At 42.6% G+C, this 21,845-nt stretch overlaps 1 protein-coding gene and 1 long non-coding RNA gene across 2 annotated transcripts; one reads left to right on the forward strand and one right to left on the reverse strand.

The window, feature by feature from the left end:
* Positions 1-724: 724 nt before the first annotated feature.
* On the forward strand, positions 725-2,246 carry LOC124667108 (UDP-glycosyltransferase 88F3-like). The gene has a single exon (XM_047204436.1). It carries the CDS (start codon positions 762-764, stop codon positions 2,193-2,195), a length of 1,434 nt encoding a protein of 477 aa, XP_047060392.1. The 5' UTR covers positions 725-761; the 3' UTR covers positions 2,196-2,246.
* Positions 2,247-3,759: 1,513 nt separating this feature from the next.
* LOC124668235 lies at positions 3,760-6,894 on the reverse strand. Its single transcript, XR_006991607.1, has 5 exons — positions 5,964-6,894; positions 5,616-5,750; positions 4,734-4,866; positions 4,028-4,103; positions 3,760-3,942 (listed from the first exon to the last, which is right to left on the reverse strand). It is a non-coding gene; the product is annotated as an uncharacterized LOC124668235 (long non-coding RNA).
* Between the last annotated feature and the right edge of the window lie 14,951 nt (positions 6,895-21,845).

Genomic DNA, 21,845 nt, shown 5'->3' on the forward strand with positions numbered 1-21,845 from the left:
TTCGGATGTGCATTATATCGGCTTACGGATATGGAGCGGATTCAGATCGTACTTGGATTGAAAGCGTATTATTAAGCAAATATACACATAAAAAATAAAATTATGCTTTTCTATGTAAAATATGTTTATAATTATAGACTATAGCTACATGTACACACTTGTTCGTACAACAATGCAAATTGCATGCTAATAGCATATATAGCTTAGCCGGTGAACTAATTATATTGTTTAAATATTTAGGGTTGGGCTAATTTTATCGGATTAATCTCTTTGTCGATCTCGAATAATACGCAAAAAGGAGGATAGTCCGTATCCATCGGATAGTATCAGTGTCATATCCGCTACCGTAACCATCGGATATCCGCTTAACCACTATTCACATCCGCATCCATCTTCTTCTAAAAATGCATATCATATTCTTAAAAACGAATACGGATGTGGATTGTAAGCAGAAATTATTCATACTATTTACATCCCTACCCAGGAGTAAAGCGGTGTGGATATGGAGAGAATCCCACAATTTAAGGACAAAGCAACGTGCCAAACTTTGATGATCCACAGGTCACACAGCCTAAAGATGGCTCCCATGCATCACACTTTCGCCACCGGCCAGAACAAGTGGCTACTGATAGCGCTGCGTTGCACTTGCCTCTATATATGGTCGGTTCTCGTTCGTCAACCCTATCATCTGTTCCACACCACACTCCAAAGCACACACCGCACCGCTCCGGAACCCAACAAGCGTATACCGGTGGCGCGCGATGGCCGGCGACGCAACCACCACGACGGCACGCAAGCAGGTGGTGCTGTACCCCTCGCCCGGCATGGGCCACCTCGTCTCCATGATCGAGCTCGGCAAGCTCTTCGCTGCCCGCGGCCTCGCCGTCACCATCCTCATCGTCCAGCTGCCGTTCGAGGACACCGGCGCCAGGGGGCCTTTCTTGGCTGGCGTCACCGCGGCCAACCCCTCCATCTCCTTCCACAGCCTCCCGCAGGTCGACCTCCCGCCCGTCCTCCAGTCCGACCACCCCGAGGCGATAACCTTCGAGGTCGCCCGCGTCTCCAACCCCCACCTCCGCGACTTCCTCGCCGCCGCCTCCCCCGCCGTCCTCGTGGTGGACTTCTTCTGCAGTGTCGCCCTCGACGTCGCCGCGGAGCTTGGCATCCCCGGGTACTGCTTCTTCACATCTGGCGCCGAGGCCCTGTGTCTTTTCCTGTACCTGCCCGTCCTGCACGCTCAGACCACGGCGAGCTTCCGGGACATGGGCGAGGAGCTCGTGCACGTTCCAGGCATCTCCTCGTTTCCGGCGTCGCACGCAATCAAGCCGATCATGCACCGCGACGACGCGGCCTACAGGGGATTCCTCAGCGTGTCCCCCTACCTGTGCCGCTCGCAGGGCATCATCGTCAACACCTGCCGCTCGCTCGAGCCGCGCGCCGTCGACGCGATCGGCGCCGGTCACTGCACGCCGCCAGGACTCCCGACACCTCCTATCCACTGCATCGGGCCGCTGATAAAGTCGGAGGAGGTGGGCGTGAAGCACGGCCAGGAGTGCCTCGCGTGGCTGGACTCGCAGCCCAAGGACAGCGTCGTGTTCCTCTGCTTCGGCAGCCTCGGCGTGCTCGGCGCCAAGCAGATCAGAGAGATAGCCGTCGGCCTCGAGGCCAGCGGCAAAAGGTTTCTGTGGGTCGTGCGGAGCCCGCCCAGCGACGACCCGGCGAAGCGGTTCGAGAAGACGCCGGAGCCGGACCTCGGCGCTCTCCTCCCGGAGGGCTTTCTCGACCGGACCAAGGCCACGGGCCTCGTCGTCAAGTCGTGGGCGCCGCAGCGCGACGTGCTGGCGCACGACGCCGTGGGTGGGTTCGTCACGCACTGCGGTTGGAACTCCATCTTAGAATCGGTCATGGCCGGCGTGCCCATGCTGGCGTGGCCACTCTACGCGGAGCAGAGGATCAACAGAGTGTTCCTAGAGAAGGAGTTGGGTCTGGCCGTGGCGGTGGAAGGGTACGACAAGGAGCTGGTTGAGGCCGACGAAGTGGCGTCCAAGGTGAGCTGGATTGTGGACTCTGACGGCGGCAGACTCCTCCGAGAGCGGACACTGTCGGCCATGCGGCAGGCTAAGGGGGCAATGGGCGACGGCGGTGAATCGGATTTGACATTGGCACGGCTGGTGGACGGCTGGATGTTCGCTTGACATGATCGGTGAGATAACATGTAAGATGGGTGGGGTTGTTTGAGCAGGTGTAACGTGACGAACGTGTATACTATAAAAAGCGCCACACTGCCAACGGAAAATCTTTACTATTATATTTATGAGATAACAGGTACTATTCAGGTAAGGTGGGTGGGCTTGTTTGAACAGGCGTAACGTGACGCACGTGTATACTACACTATAAGAATCGTCACACTGCCAACAAAAAAGTGCTACCACAAAGTACAAACATGGTTATGTCTAGTTGTTTGGGTCAAAAGATTCCACTGTCTGTGGAAATACGAGCGATGCTGATGTTTATTTCAGTACTATGTAATTTCCGTATCTTCCAGATCACCGTAAACATATCACCAGATCATTACAATTACGGAGTACGTAGAAATAAATTTTCATTTGATGGATCTTCGTAACTATATCTAAACAAATCTAAGTTGATAAAACATTATTGAAATATCTAACAAACACGGCAAATTTCATAAATCTTGGGCCGAACATGCTAACGCTGGTAATAATGTAACTTCAACTGGTGTCATGCATATGATACATGCCTTTCACGAATCCCCGATTTATATATCTGATCTCTCCAACAACTTAGAATGGATGTCCACACTATCTATGTTCTAACGTCTATAACTTCAACCCCAAAAGGTCTTTGACGGTTTTAATTAATCATATTATTCAGCAAAATAAAAAATAAAATTGCCAACCAAAAACAACTATGTACGTACCTCTGTATGAACAAACTGCCAGGATGTTCAGGCCATTCTAAAAAAATGCACTATGTAAATTCTTCAAGCAAATGCAATATGTAAATATTATCTTTAATCTGCAAAAGAAACCATTATATCTAATGTACAAAGGATCAAACATAAAAATTGTGCAATGCAATACACATTTTTTTCAACATGTATTACATGGATAGAATCATGTACCAAACTTAAAATAAGTGAGCACTATTGTACAACATGACTTAGTTTATAATAAAGCATTGTGCATCTTCTAAAATGCAAAAAATAAATAGAACATAATTGTTTGGTATTCATATGGGATTATTTGGACGATGCAATATATATACCCCTTCATTTTTTCATGAATGAGGAAAGACGTGATATGAGGTATAGCATGAGAAAGAGATGAAGGAATCCGTCGTTGGAGCAAGATTGGAGGAGGAATACGACGCCTTTGGGTGCATCTCCATCGCATCCTTCAAATCTTCTCTTGTTTCCATGTTGAATAGGGATCAGTCTACCCTTGGAATTTGGTTATGTGCCAGTAGGTTGATCTATTGTGTTTCCTAGCAGGAGTGGGCGCGGCGGCACGCCGCGCCGACTGTGTAATACGCTCGTAGTGTCAGTAGTGTCATATAGATTGTTATAAGACGTCTCTGGCTAACCTGATTGATGTTGTTAGTAATGAACAGTGACTTGCTAGATTGCATCAATTTTACAACATAAAACTAAGCTGTATATATGGCTTTAGCAAAGTGTACAATGGTTTGGTCAAAGAAAGAACGTGTACTATTTTATACAAAATGCGAGTCCAGTCTTCTCTCAGCTGAGCCAAAGAAACTATGCTTGAACGTCCAAAAATATGACTACATCTACAGGTACATTACAGGTCGTGCAGCCTAAACTTATTGCACTTGCATTTTGCACAAGAGCTCAGCTAACATAATTCAGAACAGCCAATCAGTTGAAAGAAGCTCTATATTGAAGATTGGAAGGTCCCACTGCAGAGTCATTATTACATACATATAGTATATTATTCACCATTTCGAAACTAAGAAATCGACAGAAGTACTATCCAATCTTTACCTCTTCTAAGATTAACATCTATGTAAGAATAATCATATCTCAGCTGGTGTAAGCTTCGGTTGAACTCTTAGGCTTGCTGCAGGAAAGAGACTGTATTTAGTATTTTAGCACTGCTATAGCCTGTATTATGCTGTAGCTGCAGTAGAATATACCTTGGCCCTGGTATAGTCTATTATTCTGTAATCGGGAATGTAAAATATATAAGGTAGCTATGGTAGAACAACAGGATCAGACCATCAGGTATTTTGATTTTATTAAAGTTCCCCAAGCTGCTAGTAGTAATGCTTACAACAGATAAGGGGGTATCCAACAATTTGCATCTATTTGAAGGCAATGCAAAGATGTAAATCTCTCTTTAACAGATTGTTACTTAATAGTGCTACTATTTCTCTCTAAGAAATTTCCATACATCCATCGACCACATTTTGATAGCAGAACGAAAGTAAACAATGCTCAGTGCGTCCTTTAACTGGTTGTTATGCATACAGTAATAGGTATAAGGCAGCGACAGTAATATCATTCAGATTTTGTAAAAAAGTTCATGAGTAGTCTGGCAAACAGAACGTACCAGAAGGTAGATCACTTCTGGTCATATTACAGTATAGACCCAGAAGCAAAGCGGACCATCTAATAAGGTCGTTTGGTTGTAACACATTTTTATTAGAAATCTGTTGTCAAGCAATATAAACGAAACAACAGAATTCACCATAGATCATCAATAAAACCACTACCGACTGCCAACAAAATCAACCGCACAGATTTGGTAGAGGATACAGGCTGCTTGGTTGTTTCAAGTGCAGAGTACACATTATCCAGCAGCTCCATAGATGGTAATGGAGCTGAAACACACCCAGAAACAAAGGAACAAACAATATCAGTTGCGCGAATACACAGGATCGGACACAGAGTAAACACCCCCAACTTAATTAACTGTTGTCGACGTTATCTGGTCATAAATTAGTAATTCTTTGTTCACTTTTAGAGAAGTGTAGTATCTCAAATTTTCTTTATCATACTGCATTCCCTCTAGGAGCAATATATTGGCAAGCAAGCTTTGAATACAGATAGATTCTGTGCAAATAGGTGCACACACCGCATGGTCAAGAAAAGGAATATTGTTTGTCTTTCTTTGTCTGAGTAGTAAGAAAATTTTCACATGTAATTCGAACTGAGAATTTTAGCAGCCTAACCGGATTAACTGGATAATGATGCAACTCTGAGATCAATGGGATTTTTTTGAGATATTAGGATAGGATGAGTCAACTGCAAAGTTATCTACGCAGCTCGACCAATGTTACTGTTAAACACCAAGCTGGTGAGAACTTAGAAACATATGATTGAAGGGGTGGCTGCTAGAGAAAGTTAGCTAACAGACCATTGAAGGGAAATGAGGTAGCAGAATCACTTAATGTTAGCATCATTACATCACTAACAATAGAAACAAAGACCAACGAATAAGGAGCTATATATAGAGGTAGCTGGAAACCATTTGATATACTTAACTTAAGAGTGCAAACGGTAGCTAGCAGCCATTTGATGCACTTAAGCTATTTTGAACAGTAATAATACAGGGAGAAAGAAAACTTACCACACATCTGCCTACTGGTAAATGTATATTTATTTTCCCTTCAACAAACGGTTTGTAGACACAGCTTGCTCTGAAAAGATAACCATAGTCACATGTAGCAACAGACCATATATACTATAAGTCAGGGATTACCATCTGTATCAAAAATTTGAGAGAGAGAATCAGCATACTATCAGCACATGCATATTTTGTATGTAATACTAAATTAATATTACAGCTTCAGATTTATGTGGATAGGCTCAGGTTCTTGGAGTTTGCTGCCACAATATTTACGCCACATCAGTCAAGATTGCACATGGTTGATTGTACAATTACACAATAAGTTGGTGTGTTTTATGAAGTACAAACCTTTGCAAGAAGCTCCATTCCACATTTGTTCGACTCTAAGCACAGAAATCGTAAAATATTTTAGATTCCACAGTCCTGATCGAGAAAGAACATTTAGAATTATCAATTCATATTTCCACAATCCCAGCATCCAAAACTTCATAGCCATTGTTTAAGAGCGCTAGCTGCTCCTCATCGGAAAAGGTAAGGCGCATGCTTGATGAAGGTAGAAGACCAAGGCTCAGCTTCCCTATGCACATAGGAAATAAGTACATGTGAGATCCTGAGCTGTTATCCTGTAGAAACAGAACAACATAGAATATATATTTTTCTGAATATCACGACAGTTATGTTTCTTGCTCCCACAACAACACTGTTAGAAAAATGAAACATTATCTCCGAACAACCTAAATGAGATCTTGGATCACAGAGGAATTTCAACACAACTAAAAATAAAGGCTATGCCTAATGGGATGTGTAGTGATTGGACTCTATGATCACAAGAGTAAGAAACTGAATAAATCCTTCACATGCTGGTAAAGCAGCAAGTCTTCTGTAAATCGGCAAGGCAATCTCCAAAGTGAACAACAGATCAATAACCGCGGGCACGGGAACCGACCCCTCCATCCTCACGGTCACATGACCAAAAAAAGGCGTTGGACATGGTTGAATAACTAATTATCGTCAGCCCTTCAAGGTAGCTTGCTACACTCATTTGGTTTGCTAATGTTCATAATACATGGAACTCACTATTTTTGTAAACATAAAATGTATTCAGACTGTTTTTAGATCAAACACTAAGAGCAGCTGCCAGCAGTTGGTGATCTCCACAAACTGCAACAGGAGCTTTTAGATTCTCAGCTATGAACATTCTAAAAATGATTTTCTATGTATCTATATCACGGTATCACCCAATCTGAGGGCACATCAACAACATAAATCAAATTCCATATAGCTACACCGAGGCATGAGCAAACAATATATCAGTAGTATGAGCTAACCACTGTTTCACACAAAGAAACACGGATTCCTAATCTTTCCTGTTCTTGCAACAGATCTTCTCTGCATGACAAAATTGGATATTTCAGCTCAAGAAATTCAGCATACCAGGTGTGTACATTAGTACGTGCTTCTTGCATAGAAAAAAAGGTTCTTCATCTATACCTCACATACCAACGATCAAGAGCAGCAAACCAACGGTTAAAACCATTAGGGATTGTTAAAGAACACCTTCTGCTACATCTAAAAACGTGGTATAAACAAACAGAGGCTTTGAGCATCTCCACCGGCGCTCTCCAAATAGTCGCCGGCAGGGTCGCCGGCACTGCCGTATGGGGGCCACCGCATCCTCTATTTAGGGACGTTGTTCCCACACCGGCGCCTCCCATACGACGGCCCCCAAAATCTTTTTTCTTTTAACAATATTTTGAAACAACATATCAATCACATTTTATTCATACTATATTCAATAATTCATACAATCACACAAATAGTACTTAAATTATTCATACAATCAAATTAATGGAAATTAAATTATTCATACAATCAAACAAATAGAAATAAAATCATGGATTGTTGGCGGCTCCTCTCCTCGCCCACAAATGTGCAGCTAGATCCGCCTGAAGTTCTGCATGGACACCTGCATCTCGAATTTTATTGTACGTATGAAGAAAAGTAGCAAATTCTTGGGGTACATGCTCTACATCAGCAAGTGGCCCTTGATAATCAAATGGTTGATCATCCTGCACAGGTTGGTCGCGCTCGCTCTCGATGATCATGTTGTGCATGATCACACAGGCGTTCATCACCTCCCACATGTGCGACTCAGACCAAGTGAGAGAAGGGTAACTGACAATGGCGAAACGCTACTGAAGCACCCCAAAAGCACGCTCAACATCCTTGCGTGCTGCTTCATGGCATGTTGCAGAATAAGCGTCCATCTCCATAGTGGTTGGCTCAAGGATTTTGGATGCATGAGAAGTATTCCCTCTCGATACAAGGTTTAGGCTAGCAAGGTTATTTGAAACAAACACAAGGATGAACGGTGCAACAAAACTCACATAAAAGACATATTGTAAACATTATAAGACTCTACACCGTCTTCCTTGTTGTTCAAAACTCAATACTAGATGTTATCTAGACTCTAGAGAAACCAAATATGCAAACCAAATTAGCAAGCTCTAAGTATTTCTTCATTAATGGGTGCAAAGTATATGATACAAGAGCTTAAACATGAGCACAACAATTTCCAAGTATCAAATTATCCAAGACATTTTAGAATTACTACATGTAGCTTTTTCCAATTCCAACCATATAACAATTTAACGAAGAAGAAACTTCGCCATGAATACTATGAGTAGAGCCTAAGGACATACTTGTCCATATGCTACAGCGGAGCGTGTCTCTCTCCCACAAAGTGAATGCTAGGATCCATTTTATTCAAACAAAACAAAAACAAAAACAAACCGACGCTCCAAGCAAAGTGCATAAGATGTGACGGAATAAAAATATAGTTTCGGGGAGGAACCTGATAATGTTGTCGATGAAGAAGGGGATGCCTTGGGCATCCCCAAGCTTAGACGCTTGAGTCTTCTTAAAATATGCAGGGGTGAACCACCGGGGCATCCCCAAGCTTAGAGCTTTCACTCTCCTTGATCATATTGCATCATACTCCTCTCTTGATCCTTGAAAACTTCCTCCACAAAGCAAACTCGAAACAACTCATTAGAGGGTTAGTGCACAATAAAAATTAACATGTTCAGAGGTGACACAATCATTCTTAACACTTCTGGACATTGCATAAAGCTACTGGATATTAATGGATCAAAGAAATTCATCCAACATAGCAAAAGAGGCAATGCGAAAAAAAAGGCAGAATCTATCAAAACAGAACAGTCCGTAAAGATGGATTTTATTAGGCCACCAGACTTGCTCAAATGAAAATGCCCAAATTGAATGAAAGTTGCGTACATATCTGAGGATCATGCACGTAAATTGGCTTAATTTTCTGAGCTACCTACAGGGAGGTAGACCCAGATTCGTGACAGCAAAGAAATCTGGAACTGCGCAGTAATCCAAATCTAGTACTTACTTTACTATCAAAGACTTTACTTGGCACAACAAAACTCAAAACTAAGATAAGTAGAGGTTGCTACAGTAGTAAACAACTTCCAAGACTCAAATATAAAACAAAAATACTGTATTAAAAACATGGGTTGTCTCCCATAAGCGCTTTTCTTTAACGCCTTTCAGCTAGGCGCAGAAAGTGTGTATCAAGTAACATCAAGAGATGAAGCATCAACATCATAATTTGTTCTAATAATAGAATCATAAGGTAACTTCATTCTCTTTATAGGGAAGTGTTCCATACCTTTCTTGAGAGGAAATTGATATTTAATATTACCTTCCTTCATATCAATAGTAGCACCAACGGTTCGAAGAAAAGGTCTTCCCAATATAATGGGGCAAGATGCATTGCATTCAATATCCAAGACAACAAAATCAACGGGGACAAGGTTATTGTTAACCATAATATGAACATTATCAACTTTCCCCAAAGGTTTCTTTTTAGCATTATCAGCGAGATTAACATCCGGATAACAGTTTTTCAATGGTGGCAAGTCAAGCATATCATAGACTTTCTTAGGCATAACGAAATACTTGCACCAAGATCACATAAAGCATTACAATCAAAATCTTTGACTCTCATTTTAATGATGGGCTCCCAACCATCCTCTAGCTTTCTAGGAATAGAAGTTTCAAGTTTTAGTTTTTCTTCTCTAGCTTTTATGAGAGCATTTGTAATATGTTTTGTGAAAGCCAAGTTTATAGCACTAGCATTGGGACTCTTAGCAAGTTTTTGCAAGAACTTTATAACTTCAGAGATGTGGCAATCATCAAAATCTAAATCATTACAATCTAAAGCAATGGGATTATCATCCCCAAGGTTGGAAAAAATTTCAGCAGTTTTATCACAGGCAGTTTCAACAGTTTTAGCAGTTTCAGTTAATTTTGCGCGTTTTGCACTAGGAGTAGAAGCATTGCCAACACCAATTATTTTACCATTAATAGTAGGAGGTGCAGCAACATGTGAATCATTAGCATTGCTAGTGGTGGTAATAGTCCAAACTTTAGCTACATTTTTCTCTTTAGCTAGTTTTTCATTTTCTTCTCTATCCCACCTAGCACGCTAGTTCAGCCATTAATCTTATATTCTCATTAATTCTAACTTGGATGGCATTTGCTGTAGTAACAATTTTATTCTCAATATCCATATTAGGCATAACTTTCGATTTCAAAAGATCAACATCAGAGGCAAGACTATCAACCTTAGAAGCAAGAATATCAATTTTATTGAGTTTTTCCTCAACAGATTTGTTAAAGGCAGTTTGTGTACTAATAAATTCTTTAAGCATAGCTTCAAGTCCAGGGGGTGTATTCCTATTATTGTTGTAAGAATTCCCATAAGAATTAGCATAACCGTTACCATTATTATAAGGATATGGCCTATAGTTATTACTAGGATTGTTCCGATAAGCATTGTTGTTGAAATTATTTTTTTTAATGAAGTTTACATCAACATGTTCTTCTTGGGCAACCAATGAAGCTAATGGAACATTATTAGGATCAACATTAGTCCTATCATTCGCAAGCATAGACATAATAGCATCAACCTTATCATTCAAGGAAGAGGATTCTTCAACAGAATTTACCTTCTTACCTTGTGGAGCTCTTTCCGTGTGCCATTCAGAGTAATTAACCATCATATTATCAAGAAGCTTTGTTGCTTCACCAAGAGTGATGGACATAAAGGTACCTCCAGCAGCTGAATCCAATAAATTCCGCGAAGAAAAATTTAGTCCTGCATAGAAGGTTTGGATGATCATCCAAGTAGTCGATCCATGGGTTGGGCAATTTTTAACCAAAGATTTCATTCTTTCCCAAGCTTGAGCAACATGTTCATTATCCAATTGTTTAAAATTCATTATGCTACTCCTCAAAGATATAATTTTAGCAGGGGGATAATATCTACCAATAAAAGCATCCTTGCATTTAGTCCAGGAATCAATACTATTCTTAGGCAGAGATAGCAACCAATCTTTAGCTCTTCCTCTTAATGAGAAAGGAAACAATTTTAATTTTATAATGTCACCATCTACATCTTTATATTTTTGCATTTCACACAATTCAACAAAATTATTGAGATGGGCAGCAGCATCATCAGAACTAACACCAGAAAATTGCTCTCGCATAACAAGATTAAGTAAAGCAGGTTTAATTTCAAAGAATTCTGCTGTAGTAGCAGGTGGAGCAATAGGTGTGCATAGGAAATCATTATTATTTGTGCTAGTGAAGTCACACAACTTAGTATTTTCAGGGGTGGCCATTTTAGCAGTAGTAAATAAAACAAACTAGATAAAGTAAATGCAAGTAAACTAATTTTTTTGTGTTTTTGATATAGAGTGCAAGACAATAAATAAAGTAAAACTAGCAACTAATTTTTTTGTGTTTTGATATAAGTGCAGCAAACAAAGTAGTAAATAAAATAAAGCAAGACAAAAGCAAAGTAAAGAGATTGAGAAGTGGAGACTCCCCTTGCAGCGTGTCTTGATCTCCCCGGCAACGGCGCCAGAAAAAGAGCTTGATGGCGTGTATTTCACACGTTCGTTGGGGAACCCCAAGAGGAAGGTATGATGCGCACAGCAGCAAGTTTTCCCTCGAGAAAGAAACCAAGGTTTATCGAACCAGGAGGAGCCAAGAAGCACGTTGAAGGTTGATGGCGGCGGGATGTAGTGCGGCGTAACACCAGAGATTCCGGCGCCAACGTGGAACCTGCACAACACAACCAAAGTACTTTGCCCCAACGAAACAGTGAGGTTGTCAATCTCACCGGCTTGCTGTAACAAAGGATTAACCGTATTGTGTGGAAGATGATTGTTTGCAAGAAAACAGTAAAAACAAGTATTGCAGCAGATTTGTATTCCAGTATTAAAGAATGGACCGGGGTCCACAGTTCACTAGAGGTGTCTCTCCCATAAGATAAAAGCATGTTGGGTGAACAAATTACAGTCGGGCAATTGACAAATAGAGAGGGCATAACAATGCACATACATGTCATGATAAGTATAGTGAGATTTAATTGGGCATTACGACAAAGTACATAGACCGCCATCCAACCGCATCTATGCCTAAAAAGTCCACCTTCGAGTTATCGTCCGAACCCCTTCCGAGTATTAAGTTGCTAAGCAACAGACAATTGCATTAAGTATGGTGCGTAATGTAATCAACAACTACATCCTCGGACATAGCGCCAATGTTTTATCCCTAGTGGCAACGAGCACAACACAACCTTAGAACTTTCTGTCATCTGTCCCGGTGTCAATGCAGGCATGAACCCACTATCGAGCATAAATACTCCCTCTTGGAGTTAAGAGCAAAAACTTGGCCGAGCCTCTACTAATAACGGAGAGCATGCAAGATCATAAACAACACATATGTAATAACTTGATAATTAACATAACATGGTATTCTCTATCCATCGGATCCCGACAAACACAACATAGAGTATTACGGATAGATGATCTTGATCATGTTAGGCAGCTCACAAGATCCAACAATGAAGCACAATGAGGAGAAGACAACCATCTAGCTACTGCTATGGACCCATAGTCCAGGGGTGAACTACTCACTCATCACTCCGGAGGCGACCATGGCGGTGTAGAGTCCTCCGGGAGATGAATCCCCTCTCCGGCAGGGTGCCGGAGGAGATCTCCAGAATCCCCCGAGATGGGATTGGCGGCGGCGGCGTCTCTGGAAGGTTTTCCGTATCGTGGTTTTTCGCATCAGGGGTTTCGCGACGAAGGCTTTAAGTAGGCGGAAGGGCAGAGTCGGAGGGCTGACGAGGGGCCCACACCATAGGGCGGCGCGGCCCCCCTCTGGCCGCGCGGCCCTATGGTGGCGGCGCCTCGTCGCCCCACTTCGTATCCCTTTCGGTCTTCTGGAAGGTTCGTGGCAAAATAGGACCCTGGGTCTTGATTTCGTCCAATTCCGAGAATATTTCGTTACTAGGATTTCTGAAACCAAAAACAGCGAGAAAACAAGCAAGTGGCACTTCGGCATCTTGTTAATAGGTTAGTTCCAGAAAATGCACGAATATGACATAAAGTGTGCATAAAACATGTAGGTATCATCAATAATATGGCATGGAACATAAGAAATTATCGATACGTCGGAGACGTATCAGTATGCAAGCATTACTCAGCTATACCAGAAGCTCCGAATTCAACATTGCATGCAAATACATTAGAAAACTCATTTATATTTGATTGTACATTTCATAAAATAGATGTATACATGTATTTATATATAAATTTAGTTGCTAGCTATAAAAACAAGAGTTCTACAGAAATAATTCTTTTCTATATCGTTGTCTCCATGCGTCAGAAGGTTATGTTGCAAATGCTCAACCTTTATTGAGAATCTTTAGTGGTCTTGTAGTCTTATATGTGATTTTGGCAACACTGCATAAGGCACTTTTACCTAAAAATTTGCATAAGGCACTTTTACCTAAAAATTATTTTTATGCAGTGGACCAGAACATCACAATAGCGACGGATCGAGGAACAACCCGTGGTTTCCAATCCTTATTACAAGGGACCATATTAGAGAGCATAGTTTAGCCCTCTCATAACAGGCAACCCCTATGCCTATTCACAATCAGTAAATACTGTAGAAAAAAATTGGTGTTAGAATATAAACATAACAAAGATAGTGATGACGTTAGGACTCCAACTACGAGGGTTATATAGAACTCTCGGGGAATGGAGTAAATATTTATGTCACCCTCTCTCTTTTTCTAGCAATCCTGCAAAATAAAATAAATCATTGCGTCCCCAACTCCACAGCGTGGTTGTCAAGCACAATGTTTCGTGGAATTAAAAGTAAAATAAAGTAGTAACTAGAGTAAAGTAAATTAAACAATTAAAGTAAACTAAGTAAAAGCGGTAAAGGTTTGTTTATTTTAGGGTTTTGTGTGCAATTAAGATACATAGTATTTTTGTATTTTCGGATTAAAAAATAGTGCTGCAAATAAAAAATAAGATAAATGCAATGGAAAGATGTTTCTTATGATTAAAATTGGACCGGAGTTCATGGGTTCACTTGACTATTCTCTCTTTTAAGTTGTAGTGGACAATAACAATTCATCAATGAGATATAAAGAATATAACTTCAACATGTGTAAGATACACATTCATATGATCATCACGTCCTAATATAAAGATGATGCAACACATCTCTCTTATACTCCACAAGACGGGAACAACTTCATGCAATCTTGTATGAAGAATTAACAGAGCCATACGTACTTTGACATAATGTTTGAATATCAAATATACTACCTTGAACAAACAAGATCATCACTTTTGTCACGTAGCGAACATAGCACATGCATTCACTTTATCCCTAGTGAGATAGCAAAAGAAAATGCAAAGTCATAATAGATCATGAATTTGTTGTCACTATCCAATCACTAAAACTATGATATTCCATCTAATACGCATATCACCCCACACACGTGTTTTCCTACACGTTGGATCAGAACCAATACTGAAGAACGAGGTACATAATATTGTTATCACCAGAATTTGACCAGATCAGAGGTGGGCCGCGATTGGAGATGGGCTTGAAGAATATACATAGAAGAAGTACATGAATCGGCCTTCCATACCAAGTTTGGGCTAGTTTGCCCGTGTATCTGTAACATAGTAGGATACATGTCGTTTAAGGAGTTAGAGTTTAACCCGTGCACGGTTAGGTGCACGCCTGAATTAGAAAGTCCCCCGGACTATAAATATGTATCTAGGGTTTATGAAATAAACAACAATCAACGTTCACCACAAACCAATCTCGGCGCATCGCCAACTCCCCCGTCTCGAGGTTTTCTTCCGGGTAAGCACCATGCTGCCTAGATCGCATCTTGCGATCTAGGCAGCACACGTTTATTCGTCTTCCATGCGTTGCTCGTGCTGAAGCCTTTTTGATGGCGAGCAACGTAGTTATCGTAGATGTTTTAGGGTTAGCATTGTTCTTCGTATCATATGCTATCGTCGTGCAACCCTTGAGCATCTAGCCGCCCTTACGCCTATCTTGGGTGTAAGGGCGGCACCCCGCTTGATCATCGTTTAGTAGATCCGATCCGTTATGATTGCTCCTTATTCTTCAAGGATTAGTTTAATATCTGCATTGTTAGGCCTTACAAACGGGTCGAAGGATCCAGTGGCGCGTAGGGTGTAGTTTGCTAGCCCTAGACAGGATGTTCCGAGGATCAACTTCGTGTTGGTTTTTAGGCCTTGTCTAGGGTCGGTTTACGATCACCGTGCGTGGCCGCGAGGCTCGATCACGAGTAGGATGTTCCGATTATGCGGTGAAAACCCCAAATCGTAGTAGGTCGCTTTAGCTTCATATTGATCAAGCAGGACCACCATCTGATCGTACACCTCGTACGTATCATGGGTGGATCGGCTCTTTGAGCCGATTCACACTACAAGGATTTCGGTCTATTGCAACAACCTTTATTGCTATGACTATTTTTTGCTGCAATAAAATGCGGAATTACCACAAAATTCTTTTTCATGGTAATAGTATGTACATATTGCCACCGTTTTGTTTCGTCGCACAAAGTACTCATTTTGTTGCAATAGAAGCCATATATTGCCACAACCTGCATCAACGTGGTAATATGTTAGCGATATTGCGACAGTTGCGTGAATTAGTAATTTTCTTGCAATAGAGACTAGGTATTGCAACAAAGTAAATCTTTGTGGTAATATTCGGACATATATTACAACAATTCTAACATGTGGCTCTAGTCATAGATATTGTTACAAAAAATGACCTCGTATTGCAACAAAACATGTATTGGTTGTAATAGGATGGCCTTTGGCGTCAACTTCATTGTGTTGCAATAAATATTACATATTGCAAAAAATTGTGCATCCATGGTAATATGTACAATAGATTGCAATAATCCCCTAGTATTGCAAAATACTACTAGGAGCAAGATATTGCAACGATATTCTCTATATCCTCGCTCTTGATTTTTTTCTTTATTCACTATACTTTTTCTCACGATGGACATACTAGTTTGTTGAGGTATTAACACATTGGCGAAACTACTTCAAACCTACCATACATGTATACTAAATAACCGGGAAACAATGTACAAATAAGAAATATACAAATATTGATGGCGAGAACGTTAGAAGGGAGAGTGCGGGATCACCCTTCCACGATTCTCCGATATGGTGGTTTTTCACCACCAAATAACTTTTTACAATCAAATTTGAGTAACTTATTTTAGCAGCATATATATTTCATATTGCTTTGAAATAACATTTTCCAAGTTATTTCATTATTCTAAACATTTCATCCAAAAAGAATTACTTTCCCACCACCTAATTTAGGTATACTGTGTAGTTTGAGCCAGTATTTTTAAGCTCCCGCTAAAAGGCCTTTAATTAGTGTCCCTCCTAATTTTCTTGTTCCATAAAAAATAGCATCTATTTAACCTTCCCGCTATTCCTCAGAAAAAAATTAACCTTCCCGCTAAACACCCCTCATAACTACTCGCGATTAGTACTCCATAAACCAAATCACTGCATCTTCATGGGCGATTGGATCTGAGCTCTCGTCCCTGGTTCCTCCATGCTCACGGCGTCAACACATTGAACCACACCGGAGTCAACAGCATGGGGAATATCTCAGGTTAATTATTCTTTCTCCCGATCTCCTCCCATCGTAGAACCACACCGCCGCCGGCCGCCGTATCTCAGGTTAATTATTCTTTCTCCCGATCTCCTCCCATCGTAGAACCACACCGCCGCCGGCCGCCGTGCACTATTGTTCGTCACATCCTAAAAAATTTGGTAGAGGTGCGCGTTGGTCTCTTTCATTTTGGCCGGTCAGTGGTTTTCCTTTTAGGTGTCTTTCTCGGTGGGTTTGATCGGTGGGGGTTTCTTTCGATTGTATCTTGTGGTCGGTGCTGCCGGCGACTTCTCTGATATACTCTGCCCGAGCCCTTCCATCACCTCCTAGGCGGCGCCGACTGCTCTCCCCACCTGCATGCTGCTTGTCGATCTCAGTTCTCTGTCCTGTTGGATCTCCACGACGGCCAGGGATCCAGCACCGCGGAGCCCTTCTCCTGCACGATTTCCCAGCCGGCCAGGGCTCCTGCCGTCCTGCGACAAGGGATGGCGGCGGCGAGGTCCGAGAGTTGTATATGGGGGCGGAGAGCTCCTCCTCCAAGGCTGCGTGTCTCATCGGGTACAGCTGAGGCGCGAGCAAGGGAGCTCATGGATGCCCATGGAAACTGTCATGCTCAGCGTCCACCACCACCAGTGAGGCTTCGGCGGTGCACGATATTCCGGCTCGAGGCGCGTGCTCCGGCCAATCAGACCATGCTGTGGCTCAAGGCGCGTGATCCGGCCTCGTGCGGATGGTCTGGCCCCGTCGTGCGGGACGACTGCTGGCCTTCTGCGTCGGCGCTGCACGCGGCGAGGTAAGCAGCCGGGGTGGACGCGGTGAGGCTCCAAGGAGCTGCTGCTTGGCTCCATTCCAAGGCGCACGCGAGCTAGGCGGCGGTGCAGTATATCACACTAGGCGTTGAGGGCGCGAGCTAGGCGGCGGTACAGCATGTTGCCTCGCTGAATCGCTGATAGAGGCGAGCTGGCTGCTAAGCGAATTGCACGTAGCTGCAACCTACATATATGTGTGCCTGCAATGCAAAGATTGTACTAGTATTTTTAGAAATCTTCAACCTTTTGTTTATACATGTACTAACGTGGGCTTATTATATTTATGCAATACTACAGACTTTCTCCAGCGGGTACTTTGTCAAAGGTGCAAAAGTTGTTATTGATACTACAATGATAGATTGAAGGGCTATGGTTTGTGAGATTTGGAGAGATGGTGAGAATAGGCATGCCATGATTAATTGAGATGAACGGGTTGTAATGCTCTACTAGGCCCATAAGGGTTGGCCTTGCGACTCCAAGAAAAGTTTCAGGCTCATCTAACAGGTTGCTCAGTCACTCTATATACTCAATATAATTACAGGTCCATTTGTGTACTTTTTTATTTGTATATCTATTCCTTCTGGTTAGTTAACGTTTTCGTTTGAGGTAGTGTGCAAATTGAATCCACCTAAGTTTTTGTATATGTCCATATGCAAATACTATATGATTATGGATGTCTTGATTGGCTATGAGGTATCTATCTAGAGCTTTCTTATTTGGAGAATATAGTCTTGATGCAAATCACGTGGTTTTTCACATATTCTCCCGAAATATAAAACCACATGTCATGGATGAATCAATTATTTGGGGTGTATATGCATTGCAAATTTAATAGTTTGCTCTACTCATTATAACAAGATTAACATTGACTCTAGGTGTTGACGGCCTGGTTGGCCATTGATGCATACACGTGGCTGCAGGATAGAGCGAAGTTTCTTGCTGAATATGTTTTGATTTGACCAGATTAATGATATCCTGTTTGGAGCTCAGATTGGTTAAGGTGGGATTTCCTTCTTAACAGAGTCTCTATTTCGTATGTATTGATTTAACAAAGTTTATCTCAAGTTTTGTCAATGAACATGGATATATCAATATTTTTTGGAAAATTTGTGAACACTCAAGATAGTGGTGAACAATTTATCCAAGACAATTAGAGTCTGTTACTTAAGAGAGATGAATGTATACTAATTTCTGCAAGTCACTAATAATGTACTTTTGCTTATGCTTTAGACATTTACACTTATAAAATTGTTCCGATCCGTCAGTTACATACTTGCAGACACAATATTATCCAGTTAGTTTGATGGCAGTTCTTTTTAACAATGGGGCTAGAATAATTGTATGGTGTATGTTATGTTGGACTGACTAAATATAGCTATTTTCTTTATTTCTTGATTGCAGGATCCAAAGAACTAGCTGAACTGGAGTCCAGATCACGGGCAGTTTAGTCTTGGATGACTAAAATATATTTGAGTTTCATTTTATGGATATTTGCTATGAGAATTATGACTTTTATGGATCTACATATTATACGTATATTGTGTATATTGTAGTTGAATGCATGTATTTTTTGTACGCTTGCAATAAGCTATTACCACAACCCACTTTCTGCACCACCAAACTAAGTTTTACTGAAATAGTGTACCCTCACGAAAAGTTTAATTATCGCAATAGTTTCTCACAATAAACATTTTTCCTGTTGTGATAATTATTTATCACCACCAAAATGAGTATTGTTGCAATTTTCCTATTACTACGATTGTAATGTTTGTTGCCATAAGTTAATTCCACAAGCGTAGCGGTTCGTGGCAAAATGCCTAATGCCACAAAACAAGTATTGTTGCCATAGTTTCTTGCCATGATTGACTATTGCCATAGAAGAGTATGCACCACGAAACGAGGATCGTTGGTATATGTTATTGCCACAAATGTCTATCACCACGAGCTATCAGTTGCCACAATTTGGTACATGTTGCATTAGAGCTATCTCCACAAACCAAATTGTTGCATCAGGTGAGTGTTGCCACGGGAAAAAATGTGGCAACTTCCCATATGGTTTTGCAATAGCGCACTTTATCACCACAATTGATTTTTTGTGGCAATAACCTATTACCATGTGTTCAGTTGCAACGGATGCCAACGAATGTCATTGTGTGGCAATAGGTACGTATTGCCACAAATTGGCATGTATTGCGACGGACATTTTTGTTGCAATAGACTCAAATTCTTGTAGTGTCACAGGACAACCTGAGAGCCGATCGAGGCTCGTATTTAACGTTTACTTGTATGCCATACAGGAAACTAAGCGAGGCATCATCCAACACCTTCCTGACCAGGTATAGGTCAGGTGGCACGCCCTTGCATCAGCATCGGACGTGTGTGCAGAAGGCTTTGCGGGCCGTCGCTCGGAGGGACCAGGGCCAGCCGCAGTCCTGGGAGATTCCCGGCTCTACGGTGTTGCCCGTCGCTAAGGATGGCAATTTTACTCACGGGTGCGGGTACCCGCGGGTACCGTACCCGCATGGGCAGGGTATGGGTAAACTTTTATGCCCATGGGTAGTACCCATACCCTGCCCGTTAAGTCATGGGCAGGGCACGGGCATAGCCTCGTACCCGCGGGTATACCCATACCCTGCCAGTTTATTGTCAAATTCTTACGTGACACGTCTACTTTTGTTGACTTATAAGTTAGAATATGAGAATGTAATTTTTATATTATATTAATTGTTATGTACTCAACCTGTTATTGAGTTTAGATAATTAAATTTTTTTAATAAAATTTGTTATCGATAAATATAAAATTTTGATTTACTAGCATACAATTTAACCTACCCACCGGGTACCCAGTGGGTACGGGTACCCGCCGGGTATGGGTATGGGTAAAGTTTTATACCCATGGGTACGGGTATGGGTAGAAGTTTGTACCCATTGACTATATGGGTATGGGTATGGTATTGCTTTACCCTGCCCATACCCTGCCCATTGCCATCCTTACCCGTCGCTGCCCGCCGGTGGGTTTCTGACCGCAACACATTCTGGCACGCCCGGTGGGACAATCTTCGACATCCACCGCATCGCCATCTACATCTGAGATGGCGGAAGGCACTCCGGTCAAGTACGAGGATCTGACTGAGGAGCTCAAGAAGAAGCATGACGAGATCAAAGCAATCCTCGAAGCCGACCTCATCGGCTCTTTTCACAGAACCCGCTCCCATGGCATCAGGTGGAAAGGGTTCTCACCTGAAGGCGCGCTCGATGGAGTGGACCTGTCCTCCCCGTCAGAAGAACGCACCAGGTCGCTGCGTCGAGAGATCAACTTCATGGTGGCTCATTCGCTGCACCGCCATTCCGAGAGCCTCGGTGAACACTTTGGAGCGTGTCGCTCTGCGCGTGATCCAGGAAATCATGAGCCATCAGTATTATCCGTCGGGACCAGCTCTGGGGACTTACCAAGGAGAGATGCCACTCCTGTCCCGTCCACTGCTGCCGTTCGCGTTGGCAGCACCAGAAGTGCCGAGTTCATCGGCATACGTCGTCTACAAGATTGGTGGTGACCCTAGTGACTACCAATTCTTACATGAGGCGCCTAAGGAGATCCCGCACGGATACACGTGCGCCTACGTGCCGGACTGCAGCAGCTGGGCGCTCTCAAACCAGGCTGCAACGAGCAGGGACTTCGGAACGACAGGGAGGAGCTTCGGGAACAGATCTTGAGAAGCAGACGTGGCTGGCTAAGTACGCCACCCCGACAAACCTCCAGAGCTCAGCTCCTGCAGTTGGCTCAGAGCTGGAAAAGCAAGCATGGCTGGCTAAGTATGCCACCCCGGCGAATCTTCAGAGTTCGACGCCTGCAGCCATCACCGCGGATCAGATTTGTACGATTCTGAAAGACCAGTTCGGCATGATGCCGAAAAGGAGGACAATCGGCTATTCCAAGCCGTACCCCAACGAGTACGAATTGATCCCGCTACCACCCAAATATCGGCTCCCGGCTTCACAAAGTTTAATGGATCGGATGGTTCCAGCTCCATCGAGCATGTGAGCCGATATTTGGCACAGCTGGGCACAATCTCAGCATCGGACGAGCTGCGTGTGAGGTTCTTCGCACAGTCCCTCACAGATCGGCTTTCGGGTGGTACACATCGCTGCCACCAAACTCAATCCGGACTTGGAAGCAGCTTGGAATAACAGCTCCACGTGCGGTATCACTCGGAGGTTTCCGAGGTTGGCATTGCCGATCTAGCACAAGTACGACGAAGCGCGGGAAACAGTGGCAGAATACGTCCAGCGCTTCAGGACCGTTAGGAACCGATGCTATTCGGTTCATGTA

Source organism: Lolium rigidum, chromosome 6 (assembly GCF_022539505.1).
Source record: "Lolium rigidum isolate FL_2022 chromosome 6, APGP_CSIRO_Lrig_0.1, whole genome shotgun sequence".
In the NCBI taxonomy this organism is placed as follows: domain Eukaryota; kingdom Viridiplantae; phylum Streptophyta; class Magnoliopsida; order Poales; family Poaceae; genus Lolium; species Lolium rigidum.